The sequence below is a fragment of the Acipenser ruthenus genome, chromosome 13 (assembly GCF_902713425.1).
Source record: "Acipenser ruthenus chromosome 13, fAciRut3.2 maternal haplotype, whole genome shotgun sequence".
In the NCBI taxonomy this organism is placed as follows: domain Eukaryota; kingdom Metazoa; phylum Chordata; class Actinopteri; order Acipenseriformes; family Acipenseridae; genus Acipenser; species Acipenser ruthenus.
The window spans coordinates 5993620-6015762 of NC_081201.1; the positions used below are offsets into that span (position 1 = coordinate 5993620).

Below are 22143 nucleotides of genomic sequence, written 5' to 3' on the forward strand. Positions count from 1 at the left end.
CAGTAGACTTCTGTGACAAGGTTGTGGATTATTATCCACAGTACATAAAAACTCCGCCCACATTTTAATTCCAGCTGAACAAGCAACTGACATCAGTTCAAAAGGTGCAGCCCAGTAATTAGCGCTTAGTGCTTCCATAATAAATGAGTACAAGGTTTACTAATGTGAAGTGCATTTACACTTTGCCCATCAACTTTACAAGAAGTGCAATTCTTGACCCGTTTTAAAACTTTTTGTAGCATATGTGGTTTGCCATGGGCCTTCAAAAGCACCATGGGAAAGGTTTATGAAGGCTTTTACATCCAACATTTACAACATTTATTTTGCACATTTATATATATATATATATATATATATATATATATATATATATATATATATATATATATATATATATATATATATATTGTGAAAGGAAAACTGAACTAGTAACAAGAAATACAGAAAGTACATACATTGCAAACAGCAAACTTCAACTCTGAATCAAGTGATGTAAAGAATTATACACCTCAGACTACAATTTGGACACCACCGGAAGCACAACATTACGGCGACAGAGTAAATATATGACGCCAAATATCCTCGACACAGCCAACAGATAGCTGCTCTAGACTTGGGAGGTATGACACAGGCCCGGTTTTTGGGATGGAACCGCATAACAGTCTCGCGTTTTGATTGGTCCATGTCTGTCACATGAATACGTCGTCACACGAGTGGAAAAGCGTGCAGGCATTTTTAACATTGTGATCAGACAGAGAGAGTGATCTGCTTTCCACAACCTTTCCATTGAAATATAATGTGGTATTACACTGTACTGATATAACAAACTATGAGGAATTACTTTATATAAATTATCATGTTATGCACGAATGTAAGAATTGGCTTTCTGTGGTGGTGTACTTTTTTCTTTCAAGTAGCATATATCTATAATCGTTTTTGCGATATATTTTAATATAAAACATATACGCTATTGCAGTTTTGTTACAGGATACATTAGTTTATCTCTAATGTAATCACAATTTTACATATAGACTGCCCCTGTTTTCATTTACGTCTCAAATTCTGGGCCGCTTTGCTTTTCAGATAATGTCCCAAATTCTGGGCCGCTTTGGTTTTTAGATAACGTCCCAAATTCTGGGCCGCTTTGGTTTTTAGATAACGTCCCAAATTCTGGGCCGCTTTGGTTTTTACATAACGTCCCAAATTCTGGGCGCTTTGGTTTTTAGATAACGTCCCAAATTCTGGGCAGCCTTGGTTTTTAGATAACATCCCAAATTATGGGCCGCTTTGCATTTCCGAATTCAGCCCAGTTTTGGGGAATCAGCTGACAGCCGAGTTTCTAAGTCATGCATGCACAGTTTACCATAAACTGGATCGTGAATTCATTTGAGAGTAACCCTTAGTACATTAATCAAAGTTCATGTATTTTTTACTCTCCGCAGAAATCTTTTTTTTTTTTTTAATGAAAAAAACAAAAATGTAAATGTTAAACGTATTTCTTATTACATGAAGAAACTACATTGCACTGAAATAGATACATGAAAATTAATTTAAGCAGTCGTTTTCCTTTATTAAAGGCTAATATTAAAACACATTTTTGGGAAGGAACATGGTATTTCGAAAAAAGGACATCTCGTTTTCTTATGTAACGTCCATCAATATATTGTAGTGTTTCAGGTTCTTTTTGGACAGAAATGAGACTGCAACTGTGAGTAGATGAAGGCCGTTTATTTTGACAATAATTAATCACAAAATAAAATCATAAAGTGAGGGAAAGGAGACTGGGAGTCAAAAGTGAAAATAAATGATTGTAGTAATTTTTCTTTTACCCTACCCTTCCCAGTCTTTTCCCCGCCCCTCTTGTGCGCAAAACCTGAACTCCAATTCCCCTCCACACACGTGTACCACCATGCAACCCTGGCACGCACACACCACCATGCAACCCCTGCACGCATACACCCACCATGCAACCCCTGCACGCATACACCCACCATGCAAACCCTGCACGCACACACCCACCGTAGCAATTCTTTGCAAAATATATTTTCGGGTATTCAGCCCCATTCATGTCTATGGCAGTGTTATAAAACACATTTTCATGCATATCTCTCGAACCCGAGCACGCAGAACCACCATTCAAAGTGATATAGACTCAGGGGAGCACCCCAAACCACCCCCTAAAAAGGTGTGGTGGTTCACCCAAAAACTCATGTCGTGACGAAAAAATTCACTTTGCCAAGCCGTCCTGGCATTTGAACCATGAAAATGGTGACTCCTTGTGCGGGGCCCCATGGGGCCCCACCGCAAAAAAAAAATCAAGTTCCTAACCCCCACAGAACCCGAGATACGCTCTGTCAAAAATGTCCAAAAACTACCCTTTTCGGGGTCATATCTCCATGACCCCGGGGCCTAGAAACCGGGTTGAACTTCCTATGGTCATGTCTGGGGGCCCTCTTTCACAGGGAGCCACCCGTTTTCAAATGCTACATTTTCAACAAATTTTCACATTTTCAGCATGATGGCATGTCAAGGTTGCATTTCCAATAGCTTTTGAGCTCCAGGTTGGCAAAAAAAGTCTAAACTGGTGTCCTTTCTAGCTGGGGACACGTCACTTGGAGGGATCGACAGGGGCCCCGAGGTGGACCTCCATACCGATTTTCAAGTCTTGGGGACCCCCGGAACCCGAGATACAGCACCCTGAAAAATGTCTATGGGAAATCCCATTATAAAACCCCTTTGGGGCAACGCCCACCATCTGGCGGTGGGGTGGCATTTGAACCCGTGGCTGATGTCTTGCTTTAGCTAAGACTCTTGTGCACGCAAAGAATGTCCTGAGTTTGTTGGCCCAGGGGTCGTGGAGATACGGGTACGATAAGAGACCACCCCCTTCCCTATGGCAAATCCCATTATAAAAACACCATCGGGGTAAGGCTCAGCTAATGGCGGTCGTGGGTCTTACGAACTCGAAGGAACCCATTTTCTTTAGCTAAGATTGTTGTGCATCTAAAAAGAGTACAGAAGCACCAATTTAAGTCCATTCCAAGTGTTTTGTGATCACAGTATCAGCCTGAGTGTATCGGAGCACAGTTTTGCACCAAAAGCGAGGGGAGGCGAAAAAAAGCACTATATACCCTATTCTTTAAGATATCACTTTGCAGTGCAAATTTGAGGAACGCAACCACTTAGCAACTTGCAAATTGGTACTGCAATTTAAAGGCCTGTAGTATCAGACTGGTAGTGCCTAACTGATTAAAGAATTAAGCTTACTGTTTGTTGTTCTGTCCTAAACCAGCAGTTTGTCACCCAGATTTATTAATTAAACGAGGGGGTGGTCATCAGATTATTCTCCATTTTATTGTAACTGAGGTACCGTTCAGTTGAGCAAAAATTGTAACGGGGTACTCGAGCTGAAACCTCCAGATAGAAGGGGTACAGTTTCAAAAAAAGGTTGAAAACCCCTGACCTACAGTATAAATGATCAGGAATAGATAAGGGAAATGCTGACTAATACAATACAATAGGATTTATTTGAAGTTGTTGAAGGGCACTGGTCTCTTAAACCCAGAAGTTCTGATAAACCCCTATGCCTCACTATATATTGATGGACATTACATAAGCAAATTAGATTACCTTTTTTTTTGATATACCATGTTCCTAAATGTTTTCTGAGGAGAGTAAAAAATACATTAACTTTGATTCATGTACTCTTAAATGAATTAACGGTCCAGTTTATGGTAAACTGTGCATGCATGACTTAGAAACTCGCCTGTCAGCTAAGCAGAATATCTCAAAAACTGGCCTGAATTTGAAAATGCAGAATTCGGAACGTTATCTGAAAACCAGAGCAGCCCAGAAATTGGGATGTTATCAAAGCGGCCCAGAATTTGGGACGTTACCAAAGCGGCCCAGAATTTGGGACGTTATCTAAAAACCAAAGCGGCCCAGAATTTGGGACGTTATCTAAAAACCAAAGCGGCCCAGAATTTGGGATGTTATCTGCAAACCAAATCGGCCCAGAATTTGGGACATTATCTGAAAAGTAAAGCGGCCCAGAATTTGCGATGTAAATGAAAACAGGGGCAGTCTATATGTAAAACTGTGATTACATTAGAGGTAAACTAATGTATCCTGTAACAAAACTGCAATAGCGTATATGTTTTATATTAAAATATATCGCAAAAACGATTATAGATATATGCTACTTGAAAGAAAAAAGTACACCACCACAGAAAGCCAATTCTTACATTCGTGCATAACATGATAATTTATATAAAGTAATTCCTCATAGTTTGTTATATCAGTACAGTGTAATACCACATTATATTTTAATGGAAAGGTTGTGGAAAGCAGATCACTCTCTCTATCTGATCACAATGTTAAAAATGCCTGCACGCTTTTCCACTCGTGTGACGACGTATTCATGTGACAGACATGGACCAATCAAAACGCGAGACTGTTATGCGGTTCCATCCCAAAAACCGGGCCTGTGTCATACCTCAGACTTGGTGTTGCATTTGATAGCTGTGTTTTCAATCTACGCAGTTTGTACAGTAAGTATTTTTTTGTTTTTGCTTTGCAGCGTACCGACAGTTCTCTCTCTCATATATTACATTTGTATGACCATTGACTCCACTTCCTGTATCATGTTTACTGTAAGTTTCAGACAGACAAAATGTGAATGATGCTATGTTGGCTGATGCTTGTTTGTAAACAGTTCCAGATTGCACGAATTGCATTGGTTACGAAGCATCAGGGCTAAGATATATATATTATTTTGAAAAAAAAGCAGGTATAACTGTGTCGTGAATATAGGTTGTCAAAAAGTACTTTTTTTGGCTTGTTCAGCAACCATTGTACTGCGTTTGAATCCTTTAACGAATAAGATAAAGCAAAGACAGAATACTGAATAAATGAGACGAACAGACCAGTAATTCAACTTTTATTTGTCAAATTCGCTCTTGCTTGTAAGTTACTGCATGCTTTATTTTGCTCTTTCTTGAATTTATTTTTTATTGTACTTTCATATCGGTTCTTCTGAATTAAGATATTATGTAATGTCATATTTTATAACATGATATCCTGTAATGTTATATTTTATAATGCGATACGTTGTACTGTGATAACTTGTAACAATTGCAAGTCGCCCTGGATAAAGGAGTATGCTAAGAAAAAAAGTGTAGAGAAAGAGACAGAGCTAGAGAGTGTACTAAACACTTTTACATACGCACATCTGGGAGGGATATCTGGATAGATAGACTGTACCGGGTTCTAGTAAGAAAACACAGGTTCAAATCCAGAAATACAGATCTGGTCCTTATTGGATAACACAGACTGTCACCGATATGCATTCTTAAAAAAGTAATTGATGGTAGCGGTCCTGTGTCCTATATATATATCCCCCCCCCCCACCCCCCCCGCAATTAACAAATAATATATTAATATAATATTATTATTATTTTTGTTTTGTTTGTTTGTTTTTAGCAATGAACAGAAAAAGATCATTAATATCTGATACTTTCAAAGTTAAAAAACGAAGACTTGGGACAGAAAGCTGTTTTGGAGTTCAAGTAAATGGAAAAAATTCAATTTTACAAGGTAATCATTTGCAACATATTTTAAAACAGTTATAGATTACGTTCTGACATACAAGGCTTAAAATTACTATTTTTTTTTAAAACATTTATTCTGACTTCAGATGTGCCTCTCGACACCAAGGGAGCCCTTCAGTATCTCGCTTCGCTGTTTCCTCGCAAGCTGTTCAACGACACCCTTCCTCCCATCGTTTTAAAACACCAGCTCTACAGCATTAAACAAGACAGAACACTGGTTGATCGGCAATTAGTAAGAACACTTTTATTTCAATTCATTCTGTTTGTGTTACCCATTAAGAAATCTGTTTGTCAGTTCAGTATGCAAAGTTGCCGTCTTCTTGGGACTGCGCTAGCTTCTGTTTTCTCTTTGGCCAGAACGAATTGAAAGACCAGGGAGAAATCCTCATGTTCCAGCTGGGGTTCGACACAGATGCCTTTGCAGTGGTCTTTGCGCAGGACTACAAAGTTAAAGCCCTGGCTGCTGCAGCAGGAAGAGAGACCTTGGGAACGGTGCAGAAATTCTTAGAGACAGTATTGCCCTCCTGCATGGACTTGAGTTTCAACAAAGAAAAAATGCTCAAGAAGTTTTTGTTCAGGGACCAAGAAATTACGTAAGCAAAGTATTGTTTTATCCAGCAAGTGTCTTGCAGATGAAAATTGCACTTGCAACATTTTTTTTGTTGTTGTTTCTTTCTGTTATTGTTAGGCAGCTGGTTAAGTCTGGAGTGCTCACAGTCAGGGATGCAGGGAGCTGGTGGCTGGCTATACCCAATTCTGGTCGATTTACGAAGTTTTTTATTCAAGGTTAGTTAAGGGTTGCTTAAATCATACCTAACTCAAGTAAACGCATTTGCATAGTGTCGGCTTATGTTTAGAAATTTGTAGCCCAAAATACAAATATCAGCTGCAGTTCACAAGGTCTTCAAACAGGTACAATAATCCGTTGTGTATCCGCCAGTCACATATCCACCCAAACCGTTTATCTGCCATGATCAAGCTCTTCAGCAACGTTATTTATTATTGAACATATAAGATTAGATCAGAGATTGTAGATCCTGCCAAAAGTTTCATACACTGTGTTGTATGTGCTCTGTGCGCCAACATTGCTGGTAGTGTCACATGAGCTGTTCAGTGTGTTGATGTGTAAATAAATCCTGTTCGCCTGCGGGGCGTATCAACTTCAACCTCCATCCCGATCTCCTGCCTGTCACTCAGCAGCAAAACAGGATTCATTTATCCAACCTTTTACATATCCACCCTTACTCTGGTCCCACCACAGTCGGATATGCAACAGATTACTCTATTGCATTTTTTTTTTCACAGATAAGCAATACATGGTTAATACCAAAGTATTACTGATAACCTGGTGTGGTTTCTTTTCATCTCAGGTCGTAAAGCTGTGCTTGGCATGATTAAGAAGTCCAAATACAAGGAAGTCTTGCAGACAGACCTGGAATGCAGAAAGATGACTTCTCATGTGAAACTTGGCATTCAGTATCATATCCATGACATCATTGGTGCAGAGTTAGTAGAATGGTAAGAATGTAAGATATAGGGACGTTTGTGACAAAGCATATTGCTGGGCCATCTCCCATCGTGCCATTGACTACACTCCCTTTTTGTCTCTTTAGCGTTCCAACAACCTCAGGGATCTTATTGCGCCTGACAGATACCTGACCCCAGGTACCTTCATAAAATGTATCATCTACTTCATATCTTGGACCATGAAGAGATATTTACTTGGTTAATCACAACTGTACATTTATTAGTATATTTCTTTTCCAATGTCAAATTATAAATGTGTTTGATGCCAAACATTTACAATAAAGACTAAAGTTTATTGTGACACTTCTAGTTTAGAGATTTATTTTTTATTTTAGTTTAATAAATTGTCTAGTTTGTTATTGCTTGAGCAATTGTGAATCAGTCACATTTTTAGCATTCAGAATCTGATTTTTATTTATTTATTTTTAAATGTATCATGCCAAAATGATATAACCTAAAGTCTATAGAAACCCTTTAAAAAATAATTAATAACCAGGTTTTAGTAGGGTATCTATAGACTTTAGATCAGGGTTCTCGAACCCTGGTCCGAAGAGCCCCTGTCCAGCAGGTTTTATAGGTGTGTCTACGTCATCAGTGGCTAAAGATCTGGAACATTTGTTAATCGACTAATTAAGCTGAGTTCTCAATTACTTAATTGAACCCTTAATTGAACTATTCATTATCTTAATTAGACCTTTTTAATTGTTCTCAGCTTTTAAACAGTTGCAGCTGTCAAGTTAACTATACAATTGTATAAGTAACTTGAAATCTGCAACTTTTTAGGAGCTGAGAACAATTAAAAAGGTCTATTTAAGCACATTATTAGTTCAATTAAGGGTTTGATTAAATAATTGAGAACTCAGTTGGAATAAAAACCAGCAGACACAGGGCTGCTCCAGAACCAGGATTGGGAAACCCTGCCCTAGCACAGTGGTTCTCAACTCTGGCCCTCGAGATAAAATCCAGTCCAGGTTTTTACTCAAAGCATCTGCTAAGAGGCAATTAAATAATTTAGGACCTGGTTGGGATAAAGACCAGGACTGGCCAAGATCTGGAGGGCCAGAGTTGAGTACCACTGCCCTAACATATCAACACATTTGATTAAAAAAAAGTGGACTGATTTGAGCTCAACAAGCTCCAGTCAATTGTACCTGGATGGCATTGATCTCGGTGTCAAATGATTTAGATATAATTAGACTAATGCCTTCATCATGGTAGGTTTGATATAGTTTATCATTGCTTATACTTTATATTAAGGGTATCTGTAGACCAGGGGTGCGCAATTCCGGTCCTGGAGGGCCGGTGTCCCTCCTGGCTTTTGTTCCAACCTTGCCCTAAATTACTTAATTGGACCAATTATTACCAATTATTGGTCTAATTAAGTAATTTAGAACACAGTTGGAACAAAAGCCAGGTGGGATCCGGCCCTCCAGGACCGGAATTGTGCACCCCTGCTGTAGACCATGAGTTAAACACCATGTCGTCCTAGTCGATCCCATAACGAGACAGTGTCGCCATAGTAATATAGTCACTGCAATACTGCTTACAGGTAAGTTAAAGGTACATCTAGCATCTATTTGCATCTTGCTACATTGTACACCCTATACTTCAATACAACTAAGTAATATACAATTGTGAAGAAACAAGTATTAGAAGTTAGGGGTTAATTTTAAATGTTGAGTGACAGCCAGAGCTGGAAGCATGGAAATTATGCTCTGTGAGCAGTACTGCTGGAGTTAACCTTACAGTCCCTAACCCCCCATAGTGCCATTATTTACAGTGTACAGTATCTATTTACTAAACAAACAGTTTCTTCAATTCAATGCAATAGATAGTTTCCTGGTTTTTATTACTTTATTAATTTAATAATGCACATGATCCATTAATGGGAGGCTGTGTGGTCCAGTGGTTAAAGAAAAGGGCTTGTAACCAGGAGGTTCCCGGTTCAAATCCCACCTCAGCCACTGACTCATTGTGTGACCCTGAGCAAGTCACTTAACCTCCTTGTGCTCCGTCTTTCGGGTGAGACGTAGTTGTAAGTGACTCTGCAGCTGATGCATAGTTCACACACCCTAGTCTCTGTAAGTTGCCTTGGATAAAGGCGTCTGCTAAATAAACAAATAATTAATGCCAGGAATTTGTAGCACACCCTTTAAAAAGTTAAGCTTACCAATCTTAGTGGAGTGCTCAAGGAGAGCTACAGGGCCTGGCAAGCTTGTTACCACCTCACCCAGGACAGCAGTGGATCCAGCACTGCCTAGACCGGAAACAAGATCACACGTCAGCACCAACACAAGAGCGCTTTGTGAAAGAGCAGACGATAGAAGAACCTGCATCGTACCTCGTCTTCTCCTAACTGAAGCTCTACTCGGGACGTCTTTGAACATAAATCTAGTTTCAGCAAGGCACAGATCAAGGTGCTGCAGTGGAAACAGATCTGGAATGAATGGCACAAGACTAAAGAAACTAGTCTGGTAAAATTGTTTAATATCAGATATTGTAGCACTAAAAGTAAACTTACAAAAACTCCCAGTCATTATATACTCAAGATAGAGACCAAATCTAAATGCAAATTATTGAACATTTTGAAGCTACAGTGTAAATATATCTAGAATGGAGCCCCATTGCTGATAACAACAAAGCATTGCTTCTTCTTTTAGGGGTTGTTGGCGCATGTCATCTAAATGGAGATGACGAGCGCCCTCTACCGTATATATATATATATATATATATATATATATATATATATATATATATATATATACAGCTCTGGAAAAAATTAAGAGACCACTGCAAAATTATCAGTTTCTCTGGTTTTACTATTTATAGGTATGTGTTTGGGTAAAATGAACATTTTTGTTTTATTCTATAAACTACCGACAACATTTCTCCCAAATTCCAAATAAAAATATTGTCATTTAGAGCATTTATTTGCAGAAAATGACAACTGGTCAAAATAACAAAAATGATGCAGTGTTGTCAGACCTCGAATAATGCAAAGAAAATAAGTTCATATTCATTTTTAAACAACACAATACTAATGTTTTAACTTAGGAAGAGTTCAGAAATCAATATTTGGTGGAATAACCCTGATTTTCAAGCACAGCTTTCATGCGTCTTGGCATGCTCTCCACCAGTCTTTCACATTGATGTTGGGTGACTTTATGCCACTCCTGGCGCAAAAATTCAAGCAGATCGGCTTTGTTTGATGGCTTGTGACCATCCATCTTCCTCTTGATCACATTCCAGAAGTTTTCAATGGGGTTCAGGTCTGGAGATTGGGCTGGCCATGACAGGGTCTTGATCTGGTGGTCCTCCATCCACACCTTGATTGACCTGGCTGTGTGGCATGGAGCATTGTCCTGCTGGAAAAACCAATCTTCAGAGTTGGGGAACATTGTCAGAGCAGAAGGAAACAAGTTTTCTTCCAGGACAACCTTGTACTTGGCTTGATTCATGCCAAAGCTGCCCGATTCCAGCCTTGCTGAAGCACCCCCAGATCATCACCGATCCTCCACCACATTTCACAGTGGGTGCGAGACACTGTGGCTTGTAGGCCTCTCCAGGTCTCCTTCTAACCATTAGACGACCAGGTGTTGGGCAAAGCTGAAAATTGGACTCATCTGGGGGTGCTTCAGCAAGGCTGGAATTGGGCGGATTTGTCTTGGTGAAGGACGCATGAATCAAGCCAAGTACAAGGCTGTCCTGGAAGAAAACTTGCTTCCTTCTGCTCTGACAATGTTCCCCAACTCTGAGGATTGGTTTTTCCAGCAGGACAATGCTCCATGCCACACAGCCAGGTCAATCAAGGTGTGGATGGAGGACCACCAGATCAAGACCCTGTCATGGCCAGCCCAATCTCCAGACCTAAACCCCATTGAAAACTTCTGGAATGTGATCAAGAGGAAGATGGATGGTCACAAGCCATCAAACAAAGCCGAGCTGCTTGAATTTTTGCATCAGGAGTGGCATAAAGTCACCCAACATCAATGTGAAAGACTGGTGGAGAGCATGCCAAGACGCATGAAAGCTGTGCTTGAAAATCAGGGTTATTCCACCAAATATTGATTTCTGAACTCTTCCTAAGTTAAAACATTAGTATTGTGTTGTTTAAAAATGAATATGAACTTATTTTCTTTGCATTATTCGAGGTCTGACAACACTGCATCATTTTTGTTATTTTGGCCAGTTGTCATTTTCTGCAAATAAATGCTCTAAATGACAATATTTTTATTTGGAATTTGGGGGAAATGTTGTCAGTAGTTTATAGAATAAAACAAAAATGTTCATTTTACCCAAACACATAGTAAAACCAGAGAAACTGATAATTTTGCAGTGGTCTCTTAATTTTTTCCAGAGCTGTATATATATATATATATATATATATATATATATATATATATATATATATATATATATATATATATATATATATAATTTCCCTATGCTTTTATACACTTTAATTTACATTTATTTCTCCATTTGTTTTTCTCTCCCTTCAGAATATACTGTTGTTACTTGTATTTCCCTACATTTGAGTGATTTTTATAATACACTTCCCTTTCCACTGTTTTCCCATTGTTCTTGCCATGCACCGATTATGTTTGCTTTAGCCACAGCATTCACCTCTGCAGGACTATTATTATGTCTATTTCTGTTTTTAGATTTTTTTATGCTTCAAAATCCACAATTTCATTTCTTAAGATGAAGATACCGGAGTGACTTGGAATCCAGGCTCTCAGAATATATATAACCATTTTTATAGCTAGTATGTAATTTCTGAATAATTTCATATATGATATCTATCCTGTCTCCTGTTTCTGATTCTAATGCCAGTATCGAGCTTAGAGAAGCTGTAAAAATCACAATATCCTTTTCTTTAAATTCCTCTGTTTTGTCTATAGACACAAGTATTGCCATCAACTCTGCAGCACATACTGATCAATGATTTGATAATCTTCCCCTTTTACATATTTCATGTATATAGATATAGATAGATAGATAGATAGATAGATAGATAGATAGATAGATAGATAGATCGATCTGTGTATATTTGTAACATCTCTTCCTTATTTTTAACATATTACTGTCCTTTTATCTTAGTTTCCATTGTATTTCCTTTCTTGCTAATTATTGTAGTTAACAGTTTACATATTTTTGGTTTCAGTAGGGCAATTCTACACCAGGTTTAAAAGTTAAACTGGATTGAGGTCTATTTGGTTCAATTAAACAATTAAGGTTGAAATGTGTAAACCAGTGGAGCCTTGCAGCGGCTATATAAAGATTCGGAGCACAGAGCGGGTATCGAGATACGTGCTCAATAAGAAAGCAAGTCAAGAATTACTTTTGTGTTTGTTAGGCTGCCGAGCGCGCACACACGTTACGGTAGACGCAATGGGGTAAGGTGGTAGATAGTTGCTTCAGGTCTGTCGCACGCAAACACATTTTTGTGATTTGTGTTTAATCTCGTATTTTATTTATTTCATTCCCAGGTGGCTTTCGATTGTCTTTTCCGTAGTTATTTTAATTTTCGGATGGATGAATGTAAATGTTCTGGGCCTCGAAGGTAATCTTTACAAATTTCTGTTTGTATGGCTGATGTTTAACTTACAAAATTTAGCTTGGTTTGCTGTTCTGAACTAGATGTCAGTCTAAGGCGTTAATCACTTATATAGGGCTATATTTGCTGATGCATCCCAGTGATCTGCGTTTGTTTGATAAACCCAGCATATCGTTTACTGAATATTTGATTCCCATTGTCCTTCTTGGATGTCCCGCATTTTCTTTGTAGTAATCGGTAGGGGAGATCGGGGATAGTTATCTTTCTCTCCATTACGCACAGATTTGTGCTAGTATGACCAGACTCTGATACAAACGACTTGCATCTGTCGTCTACCAATCCCCACAGTTTTGTTTTAAGAGCTGCTATACATACGGCAAGAGGGCTTGAAATGTAAGATGTCTGTTACAATTGACCCCAGGGTCTGTTGTAACGGGGTTGGGTCCGATCTTTGTTTATTTAAATGGAGTATCTTTTTTTGAAAAACAAATGTTCACAAGGTAATTTTGTTCTACTTTTAAAATGAATATCCCTAAAATTGATAAGTATTATGAAGCATGAATGTTGCTCTGAGTAACAATTATATGAAGGAATGTACCCTACTAGGGCAAAAATTGATTTTTGTAGCTAGAATCTCAGGGCTTTGGTACAGACTGCTCCTCTTCCACAAGCAGACAGAGAACTGAGCATGTGCTGAGTGAATGATGGCACTCTTCCTTCTAATTGGAGAAATTCAAGGTGTTACAACTGTCCCGGGTCTCCCCCTGTCGTAGTATCTGAACAATTCATATTTTTACTAAGACTCCTGTGGGGTTTTTGTAAGGTTGTCCTTGAGATCTGGGCTTCTAATAATGCAGAACCTTTTGGATCGTAGGGGCTGTATCCTGTCTTCCTGACTCGATGACTTTGGAACTTCCTCTTGAAGCGGCAGCAAATCATCAGCTTTTTGTTTTTGGTGGGTGTGGATAAATTTCTATATATAATATTGTGCACTTTTTTTGTGTAACTATTCTATTTTTTTTTCTTCCACCAGATCGAAACAACAAGCCCATTCAAATCGATCCAGCATATGAACTGAAGTGCCAGTATACAGTGGAGGTGGTGACTGTGTTTCAGCTACGTGTTGGGTATGGAGCATGTGAAGTTCAGGAGCAAGTAAGACTTTACAATTTGGCTTTGGGTGTAAATTGAGTAACTGATCACTTTGGAGCACAGCTTTTTGTCTTGTATCAGCAATGCACTGGCTGCCATTAACCACTTCTAGATTGTTCAATTTTTCTGTGATATATTGTCTTGGCTGAGAACTAAAGCTGTTTTTTCACTTCTCCACAGAATAAATCCCTGTTTCTTGCTGTGCAGATAAATTACTTCTCTAAAGCTCTTGGTCAAACAGTCACCAAGAAATACCAAATGGTCTGCTTGCCAACTCAGTCTGACAACCTGCAAATCTCAAGGGAAGTAGGAAAAACACGTTGTACTCAAAGCTTCATGGAGGTTGGTAATGCGTCTTGTATAGCAGTACTGGGCTCTTTTGGTTTTGAAGCAACTATTGATGCATTCTCACTTCTCTTGTAGGTGATGCTCCCCCAACAGCTTCCTAACTTTGATGCGGTATGTCCATTTCAATTCCTGGGATATTCAAAGCAGTTCATACCGCTACGATCCAGTTTACTTCAAGCTCTGTAAACTTTGAATATTTTTCAGAAGGTGCTTGGACTAATCTCTTCCTGCTCTTGTTCTAGATTTCCAACACTCTCCAAGAATGGCTTGTTGACATAAATAATGGACAAACCACAACTACCATGACCTTGCTGCAGGCTCGGTCAAAAGGCTACGAGTTCACCGTTGCCAACAACCTGATGATTGTCCGAGCCTACTTCACAGCTACAGGAATCCAGAAATTTGGGGTATGCAACGTGTGCCTGTGGCCTCTATAAAATTAGTCTTTGTAGCGGAGAATGATCAATAACTCTGTTGGTATTGAAGTATGACCTGAAAACACTACTACTCCTGTAGTAGTCAAAGAGGACATCCATCTATTCAGGATAGTACATCATTTGACATGGGTCTTAACTTTGCTTTCTGTCCTGAGGCAGTTAAGGCAAGCTGTTCCGAGCTACATGCCTATGGTATTGGAAGCAAACTATGCATCTTGGGTAATATCTGAGACTAGAACCTGTTGCTACACTAGGACTGTTGCATGGGTTTACACTCAAATGCCAATAATGTTTTAATACAACTTCTAGAGACTCCAGTCGGACAAGGTTCTCTACCTTGCAGACCTCACACTGAAGTATGACTCTGGCTTTGGAAAGATCACAATACTTGTATTAATGATCTGCGTACCTGGTAAGCAACTCCCTCTGACCTCCTATATGCACTTGTATGATGTTTTTGTGTTCAACTTGAATGCTGATTTTATCTCTTTCTAGCTCCTGTGAGCTGTAACAGAATGAACGTTCTCATTGAGATCCCCTCCTTTGTTGGAACGTTCACAAATTTGTTGATTGGGACTCGCCTGTACCGTCCATCGTTGCCATCTACAGACCTCTCTATATCCCGTCAACAGAACATGTTGCGCATCACTGTGCCAAAGAGACATCCCTTGGCTCGGACCATGGTAAAGCATTGCATGAGGGACCTTTCCACTGACAACCCTGTTCAGGACCTGTGGGAAATTCTTGCCACCATTTACCACTTGTAAAAGCTGGCGGAAGCTTTATATTTTGGGCTTGCTTATTTCTTGCAGGCTTGCCCTCTAGGGTTCCTAACTGGTGTGAAGACTGTCTTGCCAGACACAAAACTGACTTTTAATGTGAGAGGCACCCTGACTTCCATGACTTTCACGCCTGTTTGCCCATGTGAGATGAAAGGGTCTGATCCTGCAGGTGAGTCCCTCTTGAACAAGGGTAATTCTGTTCATAAGTTTGTGGTAGCTTGCTCTCTGCTTCCAAATATCCAGCCTGTCTCAGAATAGGAAATGCAAACATGTTGGCCATTTGCCCAACAAATTGTTTCTGTGCAATAGTGCTGTGCCAAGATGGCTTCATGGATTTTGAAGTGAGCAGCAATGACACCCTGCCACCTCTGGACCTGGGCACTGTGCAGCTGAGGGATCCAACATGCAGACCCTCCGTCTCATCCAAGGACAGCCTTCTGTTCCACATTCCCTTGGCCAGCTGTGGCACAACATCAAAGGTAAACTTTAGGCCCCTGCTTTGTTCATTTAAAACCAACCAGAACTAGGCTTTGCTATGGACATGGCAAACTGTCGTCCTATTGCAAGCTCTGACTAGGCTCCCATCAAAACCGAAATGACTTGAACCAAGCAACTGGATCAAATGCTCAAACTGCTACTGTCAAATGGGTTTAAGTTACAACTTCTTTCACAGGTGATAAATGGCAAACTGGTTTATGAAAATGAAATCCGTGCACTCCTGAAGGATCGACCTTTATTGGGAGTAATTACAAGAGACAGCGAATATGTGTAAGTTTGCTCTGAAAGTGGATTTATAACCATTGCCCTAAAGCATATCTCTTGGTGTACAACTGTTTTACTTTCATTTTTTCAAGCCTTGAAATTGACATGTATAGCCAGATTTTCAGTCAATTGCTCATCCTACTGTCTGTCTCTCCTCCCCCTACCCAGGTTGACTGTGCAGTGCTATTATGATCACACAGCTGATGCTAATCTAATTGTGGATGTGAAGACCAACGCACCCCCTCCTCCTGCTATGGAACAAGGAGACTTGATTGTTGTGCTTCGAGCTTACCCAGGTATGGTGGGTTTAGTCTGTATTGCATGACCTACATAACCATATCTTACCAAGTCCAAAACCAACCCTGATATTGGTTGGACTGTTCTGCATCACGCTATGGGTGCATTCCTTAAGTCGCAAATCTTTCCCCTTTTTTTTTTTTTTTTTTTTTTTTTTTTTTTTTTTTTTAGATGTTCTGTACAGAACTCCCTATAGAGACCAGGATTACCCTGTAGTGAGATATCTGAGGGACCCCCTTTATCTGGAGGTGCAGGTACTGAACAGACTGGATCCAAACATCAAGCTGGTTCTGGATGACTGCTGGGCAACTGGATTCCCTAGCCCAAGCTCCCTGCCTCGCTGGAACATCATTGTTGATGGGTGAGTCCATAAACCCCAAATTGTCACAAGGAAGCCCTGCAGGGGAGGCTTTCTAAATCTGCATCCCTTCTCTTCCAGCTGTCAATATGACGGAGACGACTACATGACGGTGTTCCATTCCATGTCGAAGTTCCTTGGAATTCCGTTCCCAAGCCACTACAGGAGGTTTGAGGTGAAGATGTTCACTTTTGTCTCTGGAGGAGTAGTGCAGACTAACTCGGTAAGATCTGAGATGCTATAGTAAACCAACACCACACTGGAGTAGTCGAGTAGCTTTGTGAAATTGTATATAAATACACGTATCGTGGCAGATGTGTTTGGTGCCAGGTAATTGGTGTTATTGAATTGTTGGTTTTACTACTTTGTGTAATCAGACCTTTCAACCGCATATACTGGGAACTTCATCAAAACTTGACCATGTCAGTCTAGTAGACAAATGTTCAGGAATGGATTTGAAAGTGCATTTGACTGCATGTGTAAAGACTTGTTGATGCTTGCCTGCCTTGTGGCTTCTAATTTAATACAAGCATCTGTTGTGCCACGCTTTCCAGATCTATTTCCACTGCAGCACCTTGATCTGTGATTTGCTGAAACCAGACTCTGATTTGTGTGCAAAGACATGCCCGAGTAGCGCTTCAGTTAAGAGAAGACGAGGTACGATGCAGGTTCTACTATTGTCTGCTCTTCCACAAAGCTTTCTTGTGTTGGTGCTGAAGTGTGATCTTGTTTCAGGTCTAGGCAGTGCTGGATCCACTGCTGTCCTGGGTGAGGTGGTAACCAGCTTGCCAGGCCCTGTAGCTGTGCTTTGAGTGCTTCCAGAAGGAGTAAGTACCCCCCTATATAGCGTTGCAGCAGTGTCCAGTACAGACCATCCTTGAAGTAATCCTTTTTATATGGAATCCCTTTGCTTCAGTGGTCTGTCTATCTAGAAATCCAGTATATACTGTGTATGCCTTTGTCCAAATAGCTCAGTAAACCTAATGGCATGTTGCTGACCTAATTAAGTTCCTATCGGACTGTCCCGGTGTAGCCAGACTTTACCAGTTGGGTGTGTTATTTTAATATTGATTTCAACTACGGCAGTTTTAATCTAACATTCTTTCTCTCTCCAGGTTTTGTAACATCCCACACAAGGCCTAGGCAAACTGCTTGTGCATTTCTTAATGAGGCTCCTGTAATGGGTGAAAATAAAAGTCTTCTCACAAATACGTGTCCTTGGACTGTTTTTTGGTAGTGGGTGTGAATGTGTTTGTCCTTATCCCTTTTCAAGTCCTTCCAGGAACGACCTAGGGCCCATTTCAGAAGTGACTTGGAATCAGATGCTGGGGGGGGGGGGAGTTTAACATGTACAAGTTTTAATAACTAACCCAATTGTGGGTGAAAAATAAGAGGCAATGTAAAGTTCTAAAAACAAACCATGTTTTATTTTATTCAATACAATCCTACCAAGAGTAACTTAGTACAGCCTGTCATTTCTACACGGCTCAATCTCTGTAGATAACAGGGTTGCCAACTGTCCGGTTTGAAGGGAATTTTGTACAGTGTCTGGTCAGAACCACTGACTGGACAGTAGAAGTTTGGTTATTGCAACTGTCCCTGCTCATTTGCCCTCTGGGTATTTCCATTCTCGCTGAGCCAGTCCTTTCAACGCTCCACTGAGGAAATGTATTTATTATTATAGGTCTGTTAAGGTTGAAGTACACTGCAATGTATTGGGTATTATTTTTCCATTCTCTTTTTAGAGGGATGTGATTACTGAGCATATATACAAAACACGCACAGCAATGGTTTACAATTTTTATTTTTGTTCTAAATTTCTATAGAAATTTATAGAATGGATTTGTGTTGATTAGCCATTTAATTTAGATTTTTTTTTTTTAAGGGTAATCCATAACCATGTTTTAGGGTATCTTCTATAGCCGTTACCTGGTATCATTTTGGTACCTACCCCCTAGCATATCACATTCGATTACAAAAAATTGACTGATATGAGCTCAACAAGCTCCAGTCAAATGTACCCTGAAGAAGGCATTGATCTGTGTCAAATGATTTTACATATATACAGTGTGTATATATATGAGACTGGATTCTAAGTCACTCAGGTATCTTAATCTTAAGAAATGAAATTGTGGATTTTGAAGCATACAAAAAAAAAATTCTAAAAATAGACATAATACATTTGAGTCCTGCAGAGGTGAATGCTGTGGCTAAAGCAAACATAATCGGTGCATGGCAAGAACAATGGGAAAACAGTGGAAAGGGAAGTGTATTAGAAAAATCACTCAAATGTAGGGAAATACAAACATATGGGGAGAGAGAAAACCAGGGAGGAAGAATCTAATATTAATAGACTAAGGTTAGGACATAGAGCATTAAATCATTACTTATACAGGATGGGGAGCCATGAGAATGGGTTATGTAGTAATTGTGGGGAACAAGAAACAGTTGAGCATGTAGGGCAGCAGTGTGGAGTAGTGGTTAGGGCTCTGGACTCTTGCACAGAGGGTTGTGGGTTCAATTCAAGGTGGGGGACACTGCTGCTGTACCCTTGAGCAAGGGTACCAAATGGTCTGCAAGTCATCTCAGTCTGACAACATTCAAGTTTCCGTAACTGCAGTCAATACAAAGTAATGTTATACAGCTTTTGGCAGCGAGCTAGAATTTGTTTTTTTGTGGCCTCCTTGGTTGCCTTGTTTAGCATGGGGCTCCATTCTAGATATATTTACACTGTAGCTTCAAAATGTTCAATAATTTGCATTTAGACTTGGTCTCTATCTTGAGTATATAATGACTGGGAGTTTTTGTAAGTTTACTTTTAGTGCTACAATATCTGATATTAAACAATTTTACCAGACTAGTTTCTTTAGTCTTGTGCCATTCTTTCCAGATCTGTTTCCACTGCAGCACCTTGATCTGTGATTTGCTGAAACTAGATTTATGTGCAAAGACGTTCCCGAGTAGAGCTTCAGTTAGGAGAAGACGAGGTACGATGCAGGTTCTACTATTGTCTGCTCTTTCACAAAGCTCTCTTGTGTTGGTGCTGACGTGTGATTTTGTTTCAGGTCTAGGCAGTGCTGGATCCACTGCTGTCCTGGGTGAGGTGGTAACCAGCTTGCCAGGCCCTGTAGCTCTCCTTGAGCGCTCCACTAAGATTGGCAAGCTTCACTTTTTAAAGGGTGTGCTACAAATTCCTGGGGGGGTCAAATTCTGGCATTAATGGATCATGAGCATTATTAAATTAATAAAGTAATAAAAACCAGGAAACTATCTATTGCATTGAATTGAAGAAAATGCTTATTTAGTAAATAGCTACTGTAAATAATGGCACTATGGGGGGGCTAGAAACTGTTAAGTTTACTCCAGCAATACTACTCACAGAGCATAACATGGGATGCTAACCTTAAGAGCTCTTGCATATACAGTACCTGTTTTTCCTGCTGGAACACCAGTTTCAATTTTCCTTTTGACATCGAAAATTAAAGTGTACCAGTGCCTTTTACAGGCTGTGTGCATGTGCTTCCAGCTCCGGGTGTCACTCAACATTTAAAATGAACCCCTGACTTCTAATACTTGTTTCTTCACAATTGTATATTACTTAGTTGTATTGAAGTATAGGGTGTACAATGTAGCAAGATGCAAATAGATGCTAGATGTACCTTTAATGATGGGACCGCTAACCTAATATTTTGTTGCACAACCTTTAGAGGCAATCACTGCAATCAAACATTTTCTGTAGCTCTCAATGAGACTTCTGCACCTGTTAACAGGTAGTTTGGCCCACTTCCTGAGCAAACTGCTCCAGCTGTCTCACGTTTGATGGGTGCCTTCTCCAGACTGCAAGTTTCAGCTCTTTCCATAGATGTTCGATAGGATTCAGATCAGGATTCATAGAAGGCCACTTCAGAATAGTCCAATGTTTTGTTCTTGTCCATTCTTGGGTGCTTTTAGCTGTGTGTTTTGGGTCATTATCCTGTTGGAGGACCCATGACCTGCAACCGAGACAGAGCTTTCTGACACTGGGCAGTACGTTTCGCTCCAGAATGCCTTGATAGTCTTGAGATTTTATTGTGCCCTGCACAGATTCAAGGCACCTTGTGCCAGGTGCAGCAAAGCAGCCCCAAAACATAACCGAGCCTCCTCCATGTTTCACTGTAGGTATGGTGTTCTTTTCTTTGAAAGCTCCAAAGCTGATGTGACTTGCCAAAAAGCTCCAGTTTTGACTCATCTGTCCAAAGGACATTCTCCCAGAAGGATTGTGGCTTGTCAATATGCATTTTAGCAAATTCCAGTCTGGCTTTTTTATGTTTTTCTTTCAAAAGTGGAGTCCTCCTGGGTCTTCTTCCATGGAGCCCACTTTCGCTCAAAAAACGATGGAAGGTTAGATCAGAAACTGACGTACCTTCATCTTCAGTTCCGCTTGTATCTCTTCGGCAGTTATCCTTGGTTCTTTTTCTACCATTCGCACTATCCTTCTGTTTAATGTGGGGTCGATTTTCCTCTTGCGGCCGTGCCCAGGGAGGTTGGCTACAGTTCCATGGACCTTTAACTTCTTAATACTTGCAACTGTTGTCACAGGAACATCAAGCTGCTTGGAGATGGTCTTGTAGCCTTTACCTTTACCATGCTTGTCTATTATTTTCTTCCTGATCTCCTCAGACAACTCTCTCCTTTGCTTTCTCTGGTCCATGTTCAGTGTGGTGCACACAATGATACCAAACAGCACAATGACTACTTTTCTCCATTGAAATAAGCTGAATGACTGATTACAAGATTGGAGACATGTGTGATACTAATTAAAGAAACTAATTAGTTTGAAATATCACTATAATCCAATTATTTATTATCTTTTCTAAGGGGTACCAACAAATGTGTCCAGGCCATTTTAGAATATCTTTGTAGAATACGCAATAATTCACCTCTTCAAAGGCATGCAAGTATACATGATAAAATAGCTTTTAATTTCATCACTTTTCAGGAGGAATGAAGCATTATTTCAATGAGCTGTAAGGGTACCAAATTTGAGCACGTCTGTATATATATATATATAAAATCATTTGACACAGATCAATGCCTTCTTCAGGGTACATTTGACTGGAGCTTGTTGAGCTCATATCGGTCAATTTTTTGTAATCGAATGTGATATGCTAGGGGGTAGGTACCAAAATGATACCAGGTAACGGCTATAGAAGATACCCTAAAACATGGTTATGGATTACCCTTAAAAAAAAAAAAAATCTAAATTAAATGGCTAATCAACACAAATCCATTCTATAAATTTCTATAGAAATTTAGAACAAAAATAAAAATT

The 22143-nt window shown here is 39.7% G+C and overlaps 2 protein-coding genes across 2 annotated transcripts; both read left to right on the plus strand.

Moving 5' to 3' along the window:
* Window positions 1–538: 538 nt before the first annotated feature.
* On the plus strand, window positions 539–7437 carry LOC117418622 (serine/threonine-protein kinase 19-like). Its single transcript, XM_034031820.3, has 8 exons — window positions 539–609; window positions 4499–4550; window positions 5482–5595; window positions 5696–5841; window positions 5967–6202; window positions 6298–6395; window positions 6980–7127; window positions 7223–7437. The coding sequence occupies exons 3-8, from the start codon at window positions 5484–5486 to the stop codon at window positions 7266–7268; spliced, it is 786 nt and encodes a 261-aa protein (XP_033887711.3). The 5' UTR covers window positions 539–609; window positions 4499–4550; window positions 5482–5483; the 3' UTR covers window positions 7269–7437.
* Window positions 7438–12430: 4993 nt separating this feature from the next.
* On the plus strand, window positions 12431–18041 carry LOC117417797 (zona pellucida sperm-binding protein 2-like). The gene is made up of 18 exons (XM_034030119.3): window positions 12431–12535; window positions 12629–12702; window positions 13571–13651; window positions 13730–13851; window positions 14029–14190; window positions 14272–14307; window positions 14439–14603; window positions 14943–15045; window positions 15129–15316; window positions 15446–15584; window positions 15725–15894; window positions 16089–16183; window positions 16346–16473; window positions 16646–16835; window positions 16914–17055; window positions 17387–17489; window positions 17568–17659; window positions 17948–18041. The coding sequence occupies exons 1-17, from the start codon at window positions 12531–12533 to the stop codon at window positions 17642–17644; spliced, it is 1980 nt and encodes a 659-aa protein (XP_033886010.3). The 5' UTR covers window positions 12431–12530; the 3' UTR covers window positions 17645–17659; window positions 17948–18041.
* Window positions 18042–22143: the final 4102 nt, after the last annotated feature.

Coding starts and splice junctions, on each gene's coding strand:
- LOC117418622 (XM_034031820.3), top strand. CDS start 5,484: ATGAACAGAAAAAGATCATTAATATCTGATACTTTCAAAGTTAAAAAA. Junction 5,842..5,966: donor CACTGGTTGATCGGCAATTA/GTAAGAACACTT, acceptor CTCTTTGGCCAG/AACGAATTGAAAGACCAGGG. Junction 7,128..7,222: donor GGTGCAGAGTTAGTAGAATG/GTAAGAATGTAA, acceptor TTGTCTCTTTAG/CGTTCCAACAACCTCAGGGA.
- LOC117417797 (XM_034030119.3), top strand. Junction 13,652..13,729: donor TCATCAGCTTTTTGTTTTTG/GTGGGTGTGGAT, acceptor TTCTTCCACCAG/ATCGAAACAACAAGCCCATT. Junction 14,604..14,942: donor CAGGAATCCAGAAATTTGGG/GTATGCAACGTG, acceptor TACAACTTCTAG/AGACTCCAGTCGGACAAGGT.